The sequence below is a fragment of the Lolium perenne genome, chromosome 7 (genome assembly GCF_019359855.2).
Source record: "Lolium perenne isolate Kyuss_39 chromosome 7, Kyuss_2.0, whole genome shotgun sequence".
NCBI classification, from domain to species: Eukaryota; Viridiplantae; Streptophyta; class Magnoliopsida; order Poales; family Poaceae; genus Lolium; species Lolium perenne.
In genome coordinates, this window is record NC_067250.2 from 82,264,277 (window position 1) to 82,280,346 (window position 16,070).

The 16,070-nt window shown below is 47.7% G+C and overlaps 1 protein-coding gene across 1 annotated transcript in view; it reads left to right on the forward strand.

The window, feature by feature from the left end:
• LOC139833629 (protein ALP1-like) overlaps positions 1-16,070 on the forward strand; it is a 45,904-nt gene that overhangs the window by 3,794 nt on the left and 26,040 nt on the right. Inside the window, exon 3 of the mRNA XM_071823957.1 lies at positions 3,393-3,538. Coding sequence (XP_071680058.1) covers positions 3,393-3,538 — 146 coding nt within the window. The remainder of the gene's footprint in view (positions 1-3,392; positions 3,539-16,070) is intronic.

The following is a 16,070-nucleotide window of genomic DNA, read 5'->3' on the forward strand; positions in this document are numbered from 1 at the left end:
CAACAATTGCCAAGTATCAAATTATTCAAGACATTATACCAATTACCACATGAAGCATTTTCTGTTTCCAACCATATAACAATGAACGAAGTAGTTCAACCTTCGCCATGAACATTAAGAATAAAGCTAAGAACACATGTGTTCATATGAACAAGCGGAGCGTGTCTCTCTCCCACACAAGCATGAATTTATTCAAACAAAACAAAAACAAACAGACGCTCTAAGTAAAGTACATAAGATGTGACCGAATAAAAATATAGTTTCAAGAGAAGAAACCTGATAAATTGTTGATGAAGAGGGGGATGCCTTGGGCATCCCCAAGCTTAGACGCTTGAGTCTTCTTGAAATATGCAGGGATGAACCACGGGGGCATCCCCAAGCTTAGACTCTTCACTCTTCTTGATCATAGTATATCATCCTCCTCTCTTGACCCTTGAAAACTTCCTCCACACCAAACTCGAAACAAACTCATTAGAGGGTTAGTGCATAATCAAAATTTTACATGTTCAGAGGTGACACAATCATTCTTAACACTTCTGGACATTGCCCAAAGCTACTGGAAGTCAATGGAACAAAGAAATCCATCCAACACAGCAAAAGAGGCAATACGAAATAAAAGGCAGAATCTGTCAAAACAGAACAGTCCGTAAAGACGAATTTTTTAGAGGCACTGGACTTGCTCAGATGAAAATTCTCAAATTGAATGAAAGTTGCGTACATATCTGAGGATCACGCACGTAAATTGGCAGATTTTTCTGAGTTACCTACAGAGAACCCTGCCCAAATTCGTGACAGCAAGAAATCTGTTTCTGCGCAGTAATCCAAATCTAGTATCAACCCTACTATCAAAGACTTTACTTGGCACAACAATGCAATAAAATAAAGATAAGGAGAGGTTGCTACAGTAGTAACAACTTCCAAGACTCAAATATAAAACAAAAGTACTGTAGCAAAATAAAAACATGGGTTATCTCCCAAGAAGTGCTTTCTTTATAGCCATTAAGATGGGCTCAGCAGTTTTAATGATGCACTCGTAAGGATGAGAGTTGAAGTAAAAGAGAGCATCAAGAAGCAAATAAGAAACAATTTTAAGTCTAACCCACTTCCTATGCATAGGAATCTTGTAAATAAACAAGTTCATGAAGAGCAAAGTAACAAGCATAGGAAGATAAAACCAGTGTAACTTCAAAAATTTCAGCATATAGAGAGGTGTTTTAGTAACATGAAAAATTCTACAACCATATTTTCCTCTCTCATAATAACTTTCAGAGGCATCATGAACAAACTCAACAATATAAGTATCACATAAAGCATTCTTATTCACATGCATATAAGTATCATTACTCTCCACATAAGCATAATCAATTTTATTGGTTGTAGTGGGAGCAAATTCAACAAAGTAGCTATCATTATTATTCAAGTGTAGGAGGCATAGTATAATCATCATAAAATTTACTCTCCATAGTAGGCGGCACCAAAAGACCACTATCATTATAATCATCATATATGGGAGGCATATCATAATCAACATAAACTTTCTCCTCAATACCCGGAGGGCTAAAGAGATCATTTTCATCAAAACCGACCTCCCCAAGCTTAGAATTTTCTATATTATTATCAACAATGGTGTTCAAAGCGTTCATACTAATATTACTACTAGCATGCAAATAAGATTCCATAGGTTTTTTAATTTTCGCATTAAACCATTCATGTCTTGACTCAGGAAATAGTTTAAAAAGCTCACAGATGTTTTCCATTATGCCTTACTAGTGTTTAACAAGAAACAAAAAGATGCAATTGCAGGATCTAAAGGAAATAGCTTCGAGCACACACACAACGGCAACAGAAAAGTACTTAGTTACCTGGGACCGGAGTATGAGTGTCTTTTACCTTTCCTCCCCGGCAACGGCGCCAGAAAAGTGCTTGATGTCTACGCACGCTTCTATTCCTGTAGACAGTGTTGGGCCTCCAAGAGCAGAGGTTTGTAGAACAGCAGCAAGTTTCCCTTAAGTGGATCACCCAAGGTTTATCGAACTCAGGGAGGAAGAGGTCAAAGATATCCCTCTCAAGCAACCCTGCAATCACGATACAAGAAGTCTCTTGTGTCCCCAACACACCTAATACACTTGTCAGATGTATAGGTGCACTAGTTCGGCGAAGAGATAGTGAAATACAAGTAGTATGGATGTATATGAGTGGTAGTAACGGCGCCAGAAAAGTGCTTGCTGGCGTGCAGTTGATGGTAGTAATATTGCAGGAAGTAAAGATGCAGTAAAACAGTAAACAAGCGATGATTGCAGTATTTGGAAACAAGACCTAGGGATCATACTTTCACTAGTGGACACTCTCAACATTGCAATCATAATGGAATATAAATAAGCACTTCACTATGCTATTCCGAATTATTCTCTGGCAAGATAACGAACTCTAATTCATCATGTAGGCAAACCTTAAAGATGTATTCCCAAGTACTAATGAACACCCCACGCTGTCACTTTGAGCATTCATAGGAGGTACTAACACACCACAATTTCATAGAGACATCCAACTCAAATCATAACTCAGTGAATAAGTATTCTGTGAAATATAGCCTAAGAGACCCACACGGTGCACACACTGTCACCTTTACACACGGGGGACAAGGAGTCTCCGGAGATCACATAAGTAAAATCCACTTAAATAGCATAACGACATCTAGATTACAAAGCTCATCATATGAATCTCAATCATGTAAGGCAGCTCATGAGATCATTGTATTGAAGTACATGGGAGAGAGATTAACCACATAGCTACCGGTACAGCCCTTAGCCTCGATGGAGAACTACTCCCTCCTCATGGGAGACAGCAGCGTTGATGAAGATGGCGGTGGTGTTGATGGAGATGCCTTCCGGGGGCACTTCCCCATCCCGGCGGCGTGCCGGAACAAAGACTCCTGTCCCCCAGATCTTGGCTTCGCGATGGCGGCGGCTCTGGAAGGTTTCTCGTACCGTGGCTTTTTCGTATCGAAGATTTAGGTCAGGAGCTTTAAATAGGCGAAGAGGCGGAGTCGGAGGGGGTCTGGGGCCACCACACAATAGGGTGGCGCGGGCCCAGCCCTGGCCGCGCCAGCCCCATGTGTGGGCCCCCCAGGGCTCCCCTCTGGTGGCTCTCGGGTGTTCTGGAAGCTTCGTGGAATTCTAAGATGCTGGGCGTTGATTTCGTCCAATTCCGAGAATATTTCCTTACTAGGATTTCTGAAACCAAAAACAGCAGAAAATAGGAACTGGCACTTCGGCATCTCGTTAATAGGTTAGTTCCGGAAAACGCATCAAAACGATATAAAGTGTGAACAAAACATGTAGGTATTGTCATAAAACAAGCATGGAACATAAGAAATTATAGATACGTTTGAGACGTATCAGGGAGAAGAACCCGTAGTGAACTTCACGGTGAATGGACACGAGTACAACTATGGTTACTACCTTGCTGACGGCATCTACCCCTCCTGGCCGGTGTTCATGAAAGGTGTTACTCTTCCACAAAGTGAAAAGCAGCGAGTGTTCACTGCTGCTCAATCAGCTTGGCGCAAAGATGTCGAGTGTGCCTTTGGAGTATTGAAGGCTAGGTTCAACATTCTAGCAGTTCCGGGACGCTCCTACTCGAAGCGTACTCTTGGGTTGATCATGCGTGCATGTGTCATTCTGCACAACATGATCATCGACGATGAGCGTGGTACAAATTTGGAGAACATCTATGAGACAGTTGAGTCCAATGTCGGCCCTGCAATACACAACCATGCACCACCAAGCCTAGCAGCCAGGATTCAGATGGACAACAAAATGAGGGACTCACCGATGTATATACAGCTCCAGCATGATTTGATTGAGCATGTGTGGGCTAATGCCTAGATTATGTAATTTTTTCAAATTTTTATGTAATCTTTTCAAATTTTTATGTAATTTTTTTATGATGTAATCGGTAACAATTTTAGTTCAATAAAATAATTTCCTTGCATTATTTTTAATGTTGTAATCTGAAAAAGAAATGCTGATGTCGAGGAGAGAGAAAAGCTGATGTGGAGGAGAGAGAAGTGAGAGCTGACACTATAGCCCGTGCACTGGCACCGTGGGGTGAGAGTGGGGTGAGAGTGGGGTGAGAGTGAGGAAAAAAGCTGACGTGGCGGGTGAGAGTGAGGCTATGTGATGGCGTGTAACTCACACGTTCGTTGGGAACCCCAAGAGGAAGGTATGATGCGCACAGCAGCAAGTTTTCCCTCAGAAAGAAACCAAGGTTTATCGAACCGGGAGGAGCCAAGAAGCACGTTGAAGGTTGATGGCGGCGGGATGTAGTGCGACGCAACACCAGGGATTCCGGCGCCAACGTGGAACCTGCACAACACAACCAAAGTACTTCGCCCCAACGAAACAGTGAGGTTGTCAATCTCACCGGCTTGCTGTAACAAAGGATTAACCGTATTGTGTGGAAGATGATTGTTTGCAGAAAACAGTAGAACAAGTATTGCAGTAGATTGTATGCGATGTAAAGAATAGGACCGGGATCCACAGTTCACTAGAGGTGTCTCTCCCATAAGATAAATAGCATGTTGGGTGAACAAATTACAGTCAGGCAATTGACAAATAGAGAGGGCATAACAATGCACATACATGATATGATGAGTATTGTGAGATTGTTATCACCAGAATTTGACCGGATCAGAGGTGGGCCGCGATTGGAGATGGGCTTGAAGAATATACATGGAAGGAATACATGAATCGGCCTTATATGCAAAGTTTGGGCTAGTTTGCCCGTGGATCTGTAATATAGTAGGATACGTGTCGATTAGATTGAGTTTGGCTCGTGCCCGGTTGGGATTATTCCCACGTTAGAAAGTCTACGGACTATAAATATGTATCTAGGGTTTATGAAATAAACAACAATCACGTTCACCACAAACCAATCTAGGCGCATCGCCAACTCCCTTGTCTCGAGGGTTTCTTCCGGGTAAGCATCATGCTGCCTAGATCGCATCTTGCGATCTAGGCAGTACGTGTTTATTCGCTGTTCATGCGTTGCTCGTGCTGAAGCCTTGTTGATGGCGAGCAACGTAGTTATCTTAGATGTGTTAGGGTTAGCATTGTTCATCGTATCATATGCTGTCGTCGTGCAACCCTTAGACGTCTAGCCGCCCTTACACCTATCTTAGGTGTAAGGGCGGCACCCCGCTTGATCATTATTTAGTAGATCCGATCCGTTATGGTTGCTCCTTGTTCTTAAAGGATTAGTTTAATATCTGCATAGTTAGGCCTTACAAACGGGTTGAAGGATCCAGTGGCGCGTAGGGTGTAGTTTGCTAGCCCTAGACAGGATGTTCCGGGGATCAACTTCATGTTGGTTTTTAGGCCTTGTCTAGGGTCGGTTTACAATCACCGTGCGTGGCCGCCAGGCTCAATCACGAGTAGGATGTTCCGATTATGTGGTGAAAACCCTAAATCGTAGTAGGTCGTTTTAGCTTTATATTGATCAAGCAGGACCACCATATATTCGTACACCTCGTACGGATCATGGGTGGATCGGCTCTTTGAGCTGATTCACAGGACAACCTGAGAGCCGATCGAGGCTCGTATTTAATGTTTACGTGTATGCCATGCAGGAAACTAAGCGAGGCACATCCATCACCTTCCTGACCAGGTATAGGTCAGGTGGCACGCCCTTGCACCAGCATCGGACGTGCTTGCCGAGTCTTTGCGGGCCGTCGCTCGGAGGGACCAGGGCCAGCCGCAGTCCTGGGAGCCTCCCGGCTCTACTGTGTTGCCCGTCGCTGCTCGCCGGTGGGTTTCTGACCGCAACACATTCTGGCACGCCCGGTGGGACCGTCTTCGACATCAACTGCATCGCCATCTACATCTGAGATGGCGGAAGGCACCCCAGTCACGTACGAGGATCTGACCGAGGAGCTCAAGAAGAAGTATGACGAGGTCAAAGCAATCCTCGAAGCCGACCTCATCGGCTCTTTTCACAGAACCCGCTCACATGGCATCAGGTGGAAAGGGTTCTCACCTGAAGGCGCGCTCGATGGAGTGGACCTGTCCGCCCCGTCAGAATAACGCACCAGGTCCCTGCGTCATGAGATTAACTTCATGGTAGCTCACTCGCTGCACCGCCATTCTGAGAGCCTGGTGAACACTTTGGAGCGTGTCGCTCTTTGGGTGATCCAGGAAATCATGAGGCATCAGTACTCTCCGTCAGGACCAGCTCGAGGGACTTACCAAGGAGAGATGCCACTCCAGTCCCGTCCACCACTGCCATTCGCGTTGGCAGCACCAGAAGTGCCGAATTCACCGGCATACGTCGTCTACAAGATCGGTGGTGACCCTAGTGACTACCAGTTCTTGCATGAGGCGCCTAAGGAGATCCCTCACGGATACACGTGCACATACGTACCAGATTGCGAATCGGGCACTCACAAACCAGCATCGCAACACAGGGACTTGGAACAGCGGGAGGAACTTCGGGAACAGATCTTGAGAAGCGTACGTGGCTAGCTAAGTATGCCACTCCGACAAACCTCCGAGCTCAGCTCCTGCAGTTGGCTCGTAGCTGGAAAAGCAAGCATGGCTGGCTAAGTATGCCACTCCGACGAATCTTCGAGTTCGACTCTGCAGCCAAAGACCGCGGATCAGATCAGTACAATCCTGAGAGACCAGTTCCGCATGGTGCCGAAAAGGAGGACAATCGGCTATTCCAAGCCGTACCCCAACGAGTACGAGTTGATCCCGCTACCACCCAAATATCGGCTCCCTGATTTCTCCAAGTTTAATGGATCAGATGGTTCCAGCTCCATCGAGCATGTGAGCTGATATTTGGCACAGTTGGGCACGATCTCAGCATCAGATGAGCTGCGTGTGAGGTTCTTCGCACAGTCCCTCACAGGATCGGCTTTCGGGTGGTACACATCGCTGCCACTAGACTCAGTCCGGACTTGGAAGCAGTTGGAAGAGCAGTTCCACATGCAGTATCACTCAGAGGCTTCCGAGGCTGGCATTGCCGATTTAGCACAAGTACGACAGAAGCGCGGAGAAACAGTGTCAGAATACGTCCAGCGCTTCAGGACCGTTAGGAACCGATGCTATTCGGCTCGTGTCACTGAAAAAGAAGCAGTCGAGTTGGCGGTGGTGGGTCTCGCATCACCGATCAAGGACGTGGCCTCCCAAGCAGACTACCCTTCACTGGCGCACATGGTGCAGAAGCTGTCAGTATATGAACAGCGCCACCCAGATGTATACCAGGATAAATTCAAGCGTGCGGTGGTCCTGGTTGAGGCAGGTGAAGACGAAGGCTCTGCGGGAGATCAAGAGGTAGCAGTGGCTGAATGGACTCGGGGGGCAAGCCCCGTGTCCTGCAAGTGGGTTAAGCCACAAGGTCCTCCAAGAGGGTTTGACTTCGACGTTACCAAAGCTGAGCAGATTTTCGAAATCTTACTTAAGGAGAAGCAGCTAAAGGTACCCGAAGGCCACAAGATCCCCACGGCGCAAGAGCTGAACGGAAAGCCATACTGCAAGTGGCATAACACGTTCACCCATGCCACCAACGACTACAGGGTGTGGCGGCAGCAGGTCCAAATGGCGATAGAACAAGGGCGTCTAATTTTCAGCCAGTACGCCATGAAAGTCGACACACACCCCTTCCCCGCCGTTAACATGGTGGAGTGTACTTACCCTGGAGGGTGCCAGCCAGGATTCTCGTTCAACATCAACATGGTAGGACCTGGACACCACTCTGGTAAGGACGGAGACGAGGGCAGCTGCTCTTGTAGCAAGGACACAGAGGAAGCCGTTCCACACGATCGGCTCCGTCACGATGGCAAGCGCTACATCACAGAGGGAGAAGTGAGGAATGTGAGATATCAGCGACCTATCTCTGATCACCTCCTCAACAAGTATGTGAGTCAATATGACCAACGCCGACGACCCAACGACGATGATGAAAGAGATCGTCTGGCTAGGGACGCCAGGAGACATCGTCGGCATGATCGCGACGAGGAGAGATATGAGCGCCACGCCAAGGAAAAGTCAAGAGAGCAAGACGACGAGGATAGGCACTGGGACTGTCCCTTCTTCAGACACTGCTGGGATTCAGGAATGAGCCGATTGCCTACAATCGGCAACTGCCCAAAATGTAGACAGAAGAGGAAGGATGCAGCTAGCGTGTCCGTGTTCAAACGTCTAGGGCCTCTCCCGCCTCGGAACAAGCACGCTGAGTCCTCTCGGGTGGAAGATCTCGAGGATTTGGAAGACGATGATGATGAAGAAGAAGATAAGTACCACCGGCCAAGGTGGTGCCCTGATGGACTCAGCCGTTCCCAAAAGCGTAGGGTTCAGCGACTACGTGGTTTGGAGGAAGCCGAAAGGTTATACCTGCACACGTTGAGAAAGGCGCGGCCTGATCTGGCCGCTAAAATTCAGCGAACCCTGGACGAAGAAGGTCGGCCACAAAGGAAAGAGTGGCGCCCCAGACAAAAGAAAGCCGATGATGAAACATCGGCTGGCACAAACATGGTGTTCATCCTTCCGACGGAGTTTAGTGCTCCAGGATTAGACGAAGCACCTGTGGCACAACTTGACTGCGGCCCACGGCCAGTTATCTTTGAGAAGCCACGAGAAAGAAGCTACAGACATCTGAAGGCCCTGTACTTGCGAGGTTATATCAATGGGCAGCCTGTCAACAAGATGCTGGTGGACACCGGAGCGGCAGTCAACATTATGCCATACTCCATGCTACGTCGGTTGGGACGCTCTAGCTCGGATCTGATCAAAACCAACGTGACACTGAGCGATTTCAACGGCCAAGCGTCTGACGCACAAGGTGTTCTGAACGTGGATCTGACCGTAGGAAGGAAAACCATCCCTACGACGTTCTTTATTGTCGATAGCAAGAGCACCTATGCTGTCCTGCTAGGAAGAGATTGGATCCACGCCAACTGTTGCATTCCATCCATGATGCACCAATGCTTAATACAGTGGGATGGAGATGAAGTAGAGGTCGTCCATGCAGATGACTCAGCCGAGATTTCAACGGCTGGCATGAACGTTTGGGAGACAACAGGCCAAGAGCCACTCCCAGGCATCAATTTGGACGACTGCGAGCGCATCGACATGACGAAGGACGGGGTTAGGCTGGTCTTATCCACCGGCCTGACTGTATAGTAAGAACAAACCTGTGGACAAACGTGGCGAGGCCGATCCTTGGGATCGGCCCCAAAGATCTATGGAGGAACATTGCAAAACCTTCATTGAGCGATTCAATCAACATGGAGGCCGATTCCAGCAATCGGCCAAAATTATCCTCACCATACGTTCTGCCTGTGTTCAACGTCGATCTAATGGGCAGCGGTTTTACGTCGGCTGATGAGCTGGAAAAAGTCAACATTGGTCCTAACGGAGCCGACGTTCAAATACGGTGCCTTGGCTAACTACAGAGCCGATATCTGCAGTTACCTGGCAGATTCGGCTCGGGGGGCACCTAATCAGATGAACATGTGCGATACATGTGCAGTGAAATATTGGGGGCCGATAGAAAAATCGGCCAGTAAAAAAAAATTCTCACTCTAGTACAAATTACACAAGATCTACCATCTGCGTGTTCAAGACACGGATTTCGACCAAGTCGGTCTTCAGTTCAGCCTCAAGGCCAACCTCCAACCTTTTGCTCATTAGGCCGTTGGTGTTTCGTCTGCAATATCGGCTTTCAAGGGAAGAAAAGGTGATCGGCTCCGGTGTATCTACCGTCGGCTTGGCTAAGTTGGCCACCTTCTCAGCTACGCTCATAGGAATGGCTAGGACCTCTGCATGGTGGCTGTCTCAATTGCCTGAGTTCAAGGCCCTTGGACTGAACTGTGTGTCCTCGCCACTGTTCTCGCCTTAACTGAGGCTCGGGGGGCAGCTGATTTGGTAGACACTCTGTTTTTGGAAGCCGATTGGAGTGTCATCGGCTGACCCTGCATCATAACCTTCTTCGAAAGCGGTGAGTTGTTGCAGAAGAAGACTACTAGAGCTGCGGAAAGGAGCCTGAAAGGGAAGCCGTCATCATCTACAGGGTCAGGGCCGTTTCTGTTGCTGCGAAAAGATAGAGCAAGGCGCTATGTTCGGACAGCAAGGGGCAGTTAAGGATCACCTTCAGGCTGGAAACCATAGCGTGGGCATTGGATGGTGTTGCCCATGGATCCATTGCAGTTGCGAACCTGCGCGATTGACATCTGAGGTTCATATGGCCATGGGTTGGATCTGTTCAAGCGGCGTTTTGGGGATTTGGGTTTTGCTCTTGCGGACAAGTCACAGATTACCACTTGGATAGACAATAGAGTTGGCTTTGCTCGCGTTTCATGGCAAGGTCCGATGCGCTGCCATCGGCTCTTGATTTGTTGACTTATTTTAGCAATCGACAAATTTGGTAAAAGGACAGAATCAGCTGAGAAATTTCTTCTTCATTAATAAGAGGGGTTTTTTACAATGAAGAGCCGATTGCTCAAGAAAGGAAGAACAAAAGAAGAGCCGATTGCTCAGGGACTACTAGTCCTACATTACTAATCCTCGCTGGCCTCGTCGTCGGCATCGTGGCTGCCGTCGGCGCTACTTCCAGAGAGTTCCTCATCGCTGCTGCCCCAGCCCTCGGCCGGAGCCTCTTCTTCCTCGTCATCATTATCGTCCTCGCTGTCCGCCCAAGCGCGGAAGCGCTTCGCCGGCGGATACCCAGCGGAGGAGGAGGAATCATCCTCCTCCTCTTCCTCTTCTTCCTCTGCTTCTTCTTCTTCCTCCTCCTCGTCGGAGGAGGTGGAGTTCGCCCAGGAGTGGAGGTCGTCTTCGCTCTCGCTCTTCAGTTCCCCTTCGATGAGGAACTCGAGGTCGTCCTCCCCATCGGTCAGAGGTAAGTCACCATCTGACCCGACGAGTGCTTCGGGTGGGCCATCTGGCACGTGATCAAAGTTCCACTCCTGCTCGCTCGAGGAGGAAGATTGGAGAGAGAGGCCTGAGGAGATGGAGGAAGAGGAAGACATTGCTACACGGAAAGAGGGTTTTTTAGGTGCCGATGGCCGGAACAGAGCAAGGGGATGAAGTGGCGAACCGTTCGGCACAGTTAAATAAAGGGGGTATAGTGGAGATTTAATGCCATTACGGTTTCCGAGGGAGTGATGTTAAATCTATCAAATCTTGCAAAGAAGTTGAGGAGGTATGGCATCATGATGAAGGATACTGCGACGGTTCTGCTCTGCCACGACATGATCCGACGAAGGAAAAGCAGAATGATTTTGGTATTGTCATTTCCAAAACCAGGGGGGCATGTGTTATCACCAAAATTTGACCGGATCAGAGGTGGGCCGCGATTGGAGATGGGCTTGAAGAATATACATGGAAGGAATACATGAATCGGCCTTATATGCAAAGTTTGGGCTAGTTTGCCCGTGGATCTGTAATATAGTAGGATACGTGTCGATTAGATAGAGTTTGGCTCGTGCCCGGTTGGGATTATTCCCACGTTAGAAAGTCTACGGACTATAAATATGTATCTAGGGTTTATGAAATAAACAACAATCACGTTCACCACAAACCAATCTAGGCGCATCGCCAACTCCCTTGTCTCGAGGGTTTCTTCCGGGTAAGCATCATGCTGCCTAGATCGCATCTTGCGATCTAGGCAGTACATGTTTATTCGCTGTTCATGCGTTGCTCGTGCTGAAGCCTTGTTGATGGCGAGCAACGTAGTTATCTTAGATGTGTTAGGGTTAGCATTGTTCATCGTATCATATGCTGTCGTCGTGCAATCCTTAGAAGTCTAGCCGCCCTTACACCTATCTTAGGTGTAAGGGCGGCACCCCGCTTGATCATTATTTAGTAGATCCGATCCGTTATGGTTGCTCCTTGTTCTTCAAGGATTAGTTTAATATCTGCATAGTTAGGCCTTACAAACGGGTTGAAGGATCCAGTGGCGCGTAGGGTGTAGTTTGCTAGCCCTAGACAGGATGTTCCGGGGATCAACTTCGTGTTGGTTTTTAGGCCTTGTCTAGGATCGGTTTACGATCACCGTGCGTGGCCGCCAGGCTCAATCACGAGTAGGATGTTCCGATTATGTGGTGAAAACCCTAAATCGTAGTAGGTCGTTTTAGCTTTATATTGATCAAGCAGGACCACCATATATTCGTACACCTCGTACGGATCATGGGTGGATCGGCTCTTTGAGCCGATTCACAGGACAACCTGAGAGCCGATCGAGGCTCGTATTTAATGTTTACGTGTATGCCATGCAGGAAACTAAGCGAGGCACATCCATCACCTTCCTGACCAGGTATAGGTCAGGTGGCACGCCCTTGCACCAGCATCGGACGTGCGTGCCGAGTCTTTGCGGGCCGTCGCTCGGAGGGACCAGGGCCAGCCGCAGTCCTGGGAGCTTCCCGGCTCTACTGTGTTGCTCGTCGCTGCTCGCCGGTGGGTTTCTGACCGCAACAGAGATTTAATTGGGCATTACGACAAAGTACATAGACCGCTATCCAGCATGCATCTATGCCTAAAAAGTCCACCTTCAGGTTATCATCCGAACCCCTTCCAGTATTAAGTTGCAAAACAACAGACAATTGCATTAAGTATGGTGCGTAATGTAATCAATAACTACATCCTCGGACATAGCATCAATGTTTTATCCCTAGTGGCAACAGCACATCCACAACCTTAGAACTTTCTGTCACTGTCCCAGATTTAATGGAGGCATGAACCCACTATCGAGCATAAATACTCCCTCTTGGAGTTAAGAGTAAAAACTTGGCCAGAGCCTCTACTAATAACGGAGAGCATGCAAGATCATAAACAACACATAGGTAATAGATTGATAATCACCATAACATAGTATTCTCTATCCATCGGATCCCGACAAACACAACATATAGCATTACAGATAGATGATCTTGATCATGTTAGGCAGCTCACAAGATCCAACAATGAAGCACATAAGGAGAAGACGACCATCTAGCTACTGCTATGGACCCATAGTCCAGGGGTGAACTACTCACTCATCACTCTGGAGGCGACCATGGCGGTGAAGAGTCCTCCGGGAGATGATTCCCCTCTCCGGCAGGGTGCCGGAGGCGATCTCCAGAATCCCCCGAGATGGGATTGGCGGCGGCGGCGTCTCAGTAAGGTTTTTCGTATCGTGGCTCTCGGTACTGGGGGTTTCGCGACGAAGGCTTTAAGTAGGCGGAAGGGCAACGCGGGGGGCCACACGAGGGCCCCACACGTCAGGGCCACGCGGCCAAGACCTGGGCCGCGCCGCCCTAGTGTGGCGGCGCCTCGTGGCCCCACTTCCTTTCCCCTTCGGTCTTCTGGAAGCTTCGTGCAAAAATAGGACCCTGGGCGTTGATTTCGTCCAATTCCGAGAATATTTCTTTACTAGGATTTCTGAAACCAAAAACAGCAGAAAACAGCAACTGGCTCTTCAGCATCTCGTTAATAGGTTAGTGCCGGAAAATGCATAAATACGACATATAATGTGTATAAAACATGTAGATATCATCAATAATGTGGCATGGAACATAAGAAATTATCGATACGTCGGAGACGTATCACTATGCATTGGCACCAGCCTAACAGTGTCAAGTCAAGTTGGCAACATGTTTCCTAGACAACGTAAGCTAAAATTCTACGGCCAGCTTTCTTTAGGAAAAAGTCCAAAACAAACCTTGAAGTTGTAGGGAGAAGCTAAATCGAACCCTGAACTCCTAATCCCCGTAATCAGCACTCTGAACTATTCAATCCCAGTCAAATTAGAACCTTAACACGGTTTAGCCTCAGAAACGATGACGGGGCCAGGATTTCTGTCAGAGGTGGGGTACCGTCGGGAGGCTCTTAAGCGGCGAGCCGCGGGGGTGAAGCGGTAGGCTCTGTTAGAGAGAGAGATTGGGGAACAAAATTAGGGTTCGTGTGCGTGCGGGTGGCTAGGCAGTGCGGCGCAGCCATGAGTTGGTCCTCCAGTGGTTCGTCTGCTCCAGGCTTCCGCTTGGCCGCGGGAAGAAGGAGAGCGGAGGCAGAACAGAGGTCGCCGGTGGTGTATCGGGAGAACCCGATGGCGTACGAGCCGTTGAAGCTGTGCTACTGCAATCCGCGGAAGAAGGCGCCCAGGTGGATCTCCTGGAGTGGGCAGAACCCAGGCAGGAGGTACTACGCGTGCGTTGATGCAATGGTGAGTAGTAATTTTGCTGCATTTTAGTTTCTCCTCTCGGATTCTTTGTCCTCTCTGATCTATTATTTCTGGCATTTTGGACAGAACTGAGGTGGATGTGGTTATGTCGAATGGCATGACCCTCCATTGCCAGAGTTTTTGAGTGTTACCCACAAGATCAATTGGAATAGCAGCATTTGCATCTCTTCCAATGCAGCTCTTGGTCTGTCTCATCCTCTTCTTGAACTTTCTTGCATGCCTTCTTAATTCAACAACCTCTGAATTCTCTCCACTGTCTTCACTATGAGGCATGTATTCAGGATCTGAATCTGAATCATCACTGCCAGACATATCATCCACCAGTAGCTGTTGCATTGTAGGTTCTTCAGTTGCTGGAAGTTGCTCCTCTGTTGGTTGTTGTTCCTATGTTGGTTGAGTTGGATTATAGATTTGTGAAGCTACTACATCACTTTCAATGTTGATTGACTGTCTCCTAGCAGTACCAAACCTCACTGGACTTTTTAGCACTTGAGTTATGACACCTGTATCATCTGGCACTAGGATGTTCTCCTCAAAATCTTCTTCTGAACTTTCTGCAGGCTCTGCACTTATGACAGCATCAGGTTGATCACCATCAGATAGAGCAATCATCTCATCCTCATAGTCACTTCCACTGCTGCTGTGCTGACTGTCTTCCACTCCATGATACTCAACAAACACATCAGCAACACCTCCAACGCACACATCGTCTGACATTTTCATGCATGCACTGTCTTCACAAAGGAATACCAACCCATTCACTAAATCCTTCCCAGGAATCAGAAAGTACAGCTTCATTGAATCCTTCATAGCTATATGATCCTTCAGAAATCCTTTCACTTCCTGCAGCGAAAGTTTGTCCCTTTCTATCTCTGACAACACTTCATCTCCACCAACATAATCCTGATTAGGACCAATACGAATGAAATCCCCTCCAATGTGGAAACAGACATTCAAAATCTCTGTCAGATCCATGATTTCACTATAATAAACTGAACATTGTCACTAAATCTTCCTAAACCGAGCAATATCGAAAGGAAAATCATCATAAACTTCGGAAAAAATCAATCTTTCCCACCACAGAAAACCCCCAATTAAGGCTCATCTAAATCCCTAAACCTAACTATCTACCGAGATGAAAAACAACGGTTAACGAAGGAGAAACGGCATCAGAGTGCTTACCTCGCACGTTGGAAGACCGCGCGCAGTCCAGATCGCCGCAGCTGCCGCCGATCACCCGCCAGTCACCATTGGAGTCGCACGAACAGAGAAGGGGAAGAGGCACCTCGAGCGCTACGGTGAGTGGACTACGTGGGCCGGTGGGCTGGCCCAACAGGATATCTAGACCAACTGTCCTCGCTTCCCCTCCGCACGGTCAACAATCCCTGTTGACGCTGCCACGTCCGCAATCCATGTTTGCTTATCTCACCAAGGTTTCAATTTGACTGGGATTGAATAGTTCAGAGTGCTGATTACGGGGATTAGGAGTTCAGGGTTCGATTTAGCTTTTCCCTACGACTTTAAGGTTTGTTTTGGACTTTTTGCCTTTCTTTATATCGGTTGGGCCAGAGTGGCCTGATGTTCCTTAAGCTATCTCTAGGGGTTAGATTCATTTTAAACACAAAATATGTACGTTTTGGTTCGTTTAAGTCAGGTCAAGAGAAGTTATATCCTCCTATTGCTTGTCTGGCCTAGAGGCAAAACCAGCGCATGATGTATTTCATCATTTCATCTTTCTTTTAGGATAGAAAACGCTATTCGTTGATGGAAACCATCACTCGTATGGAGAAATAAGAGGAAGAGATTCTTTTTTTTTTAAACGGAAGAGGAAGAGATTCTGAAAACCAAGATAC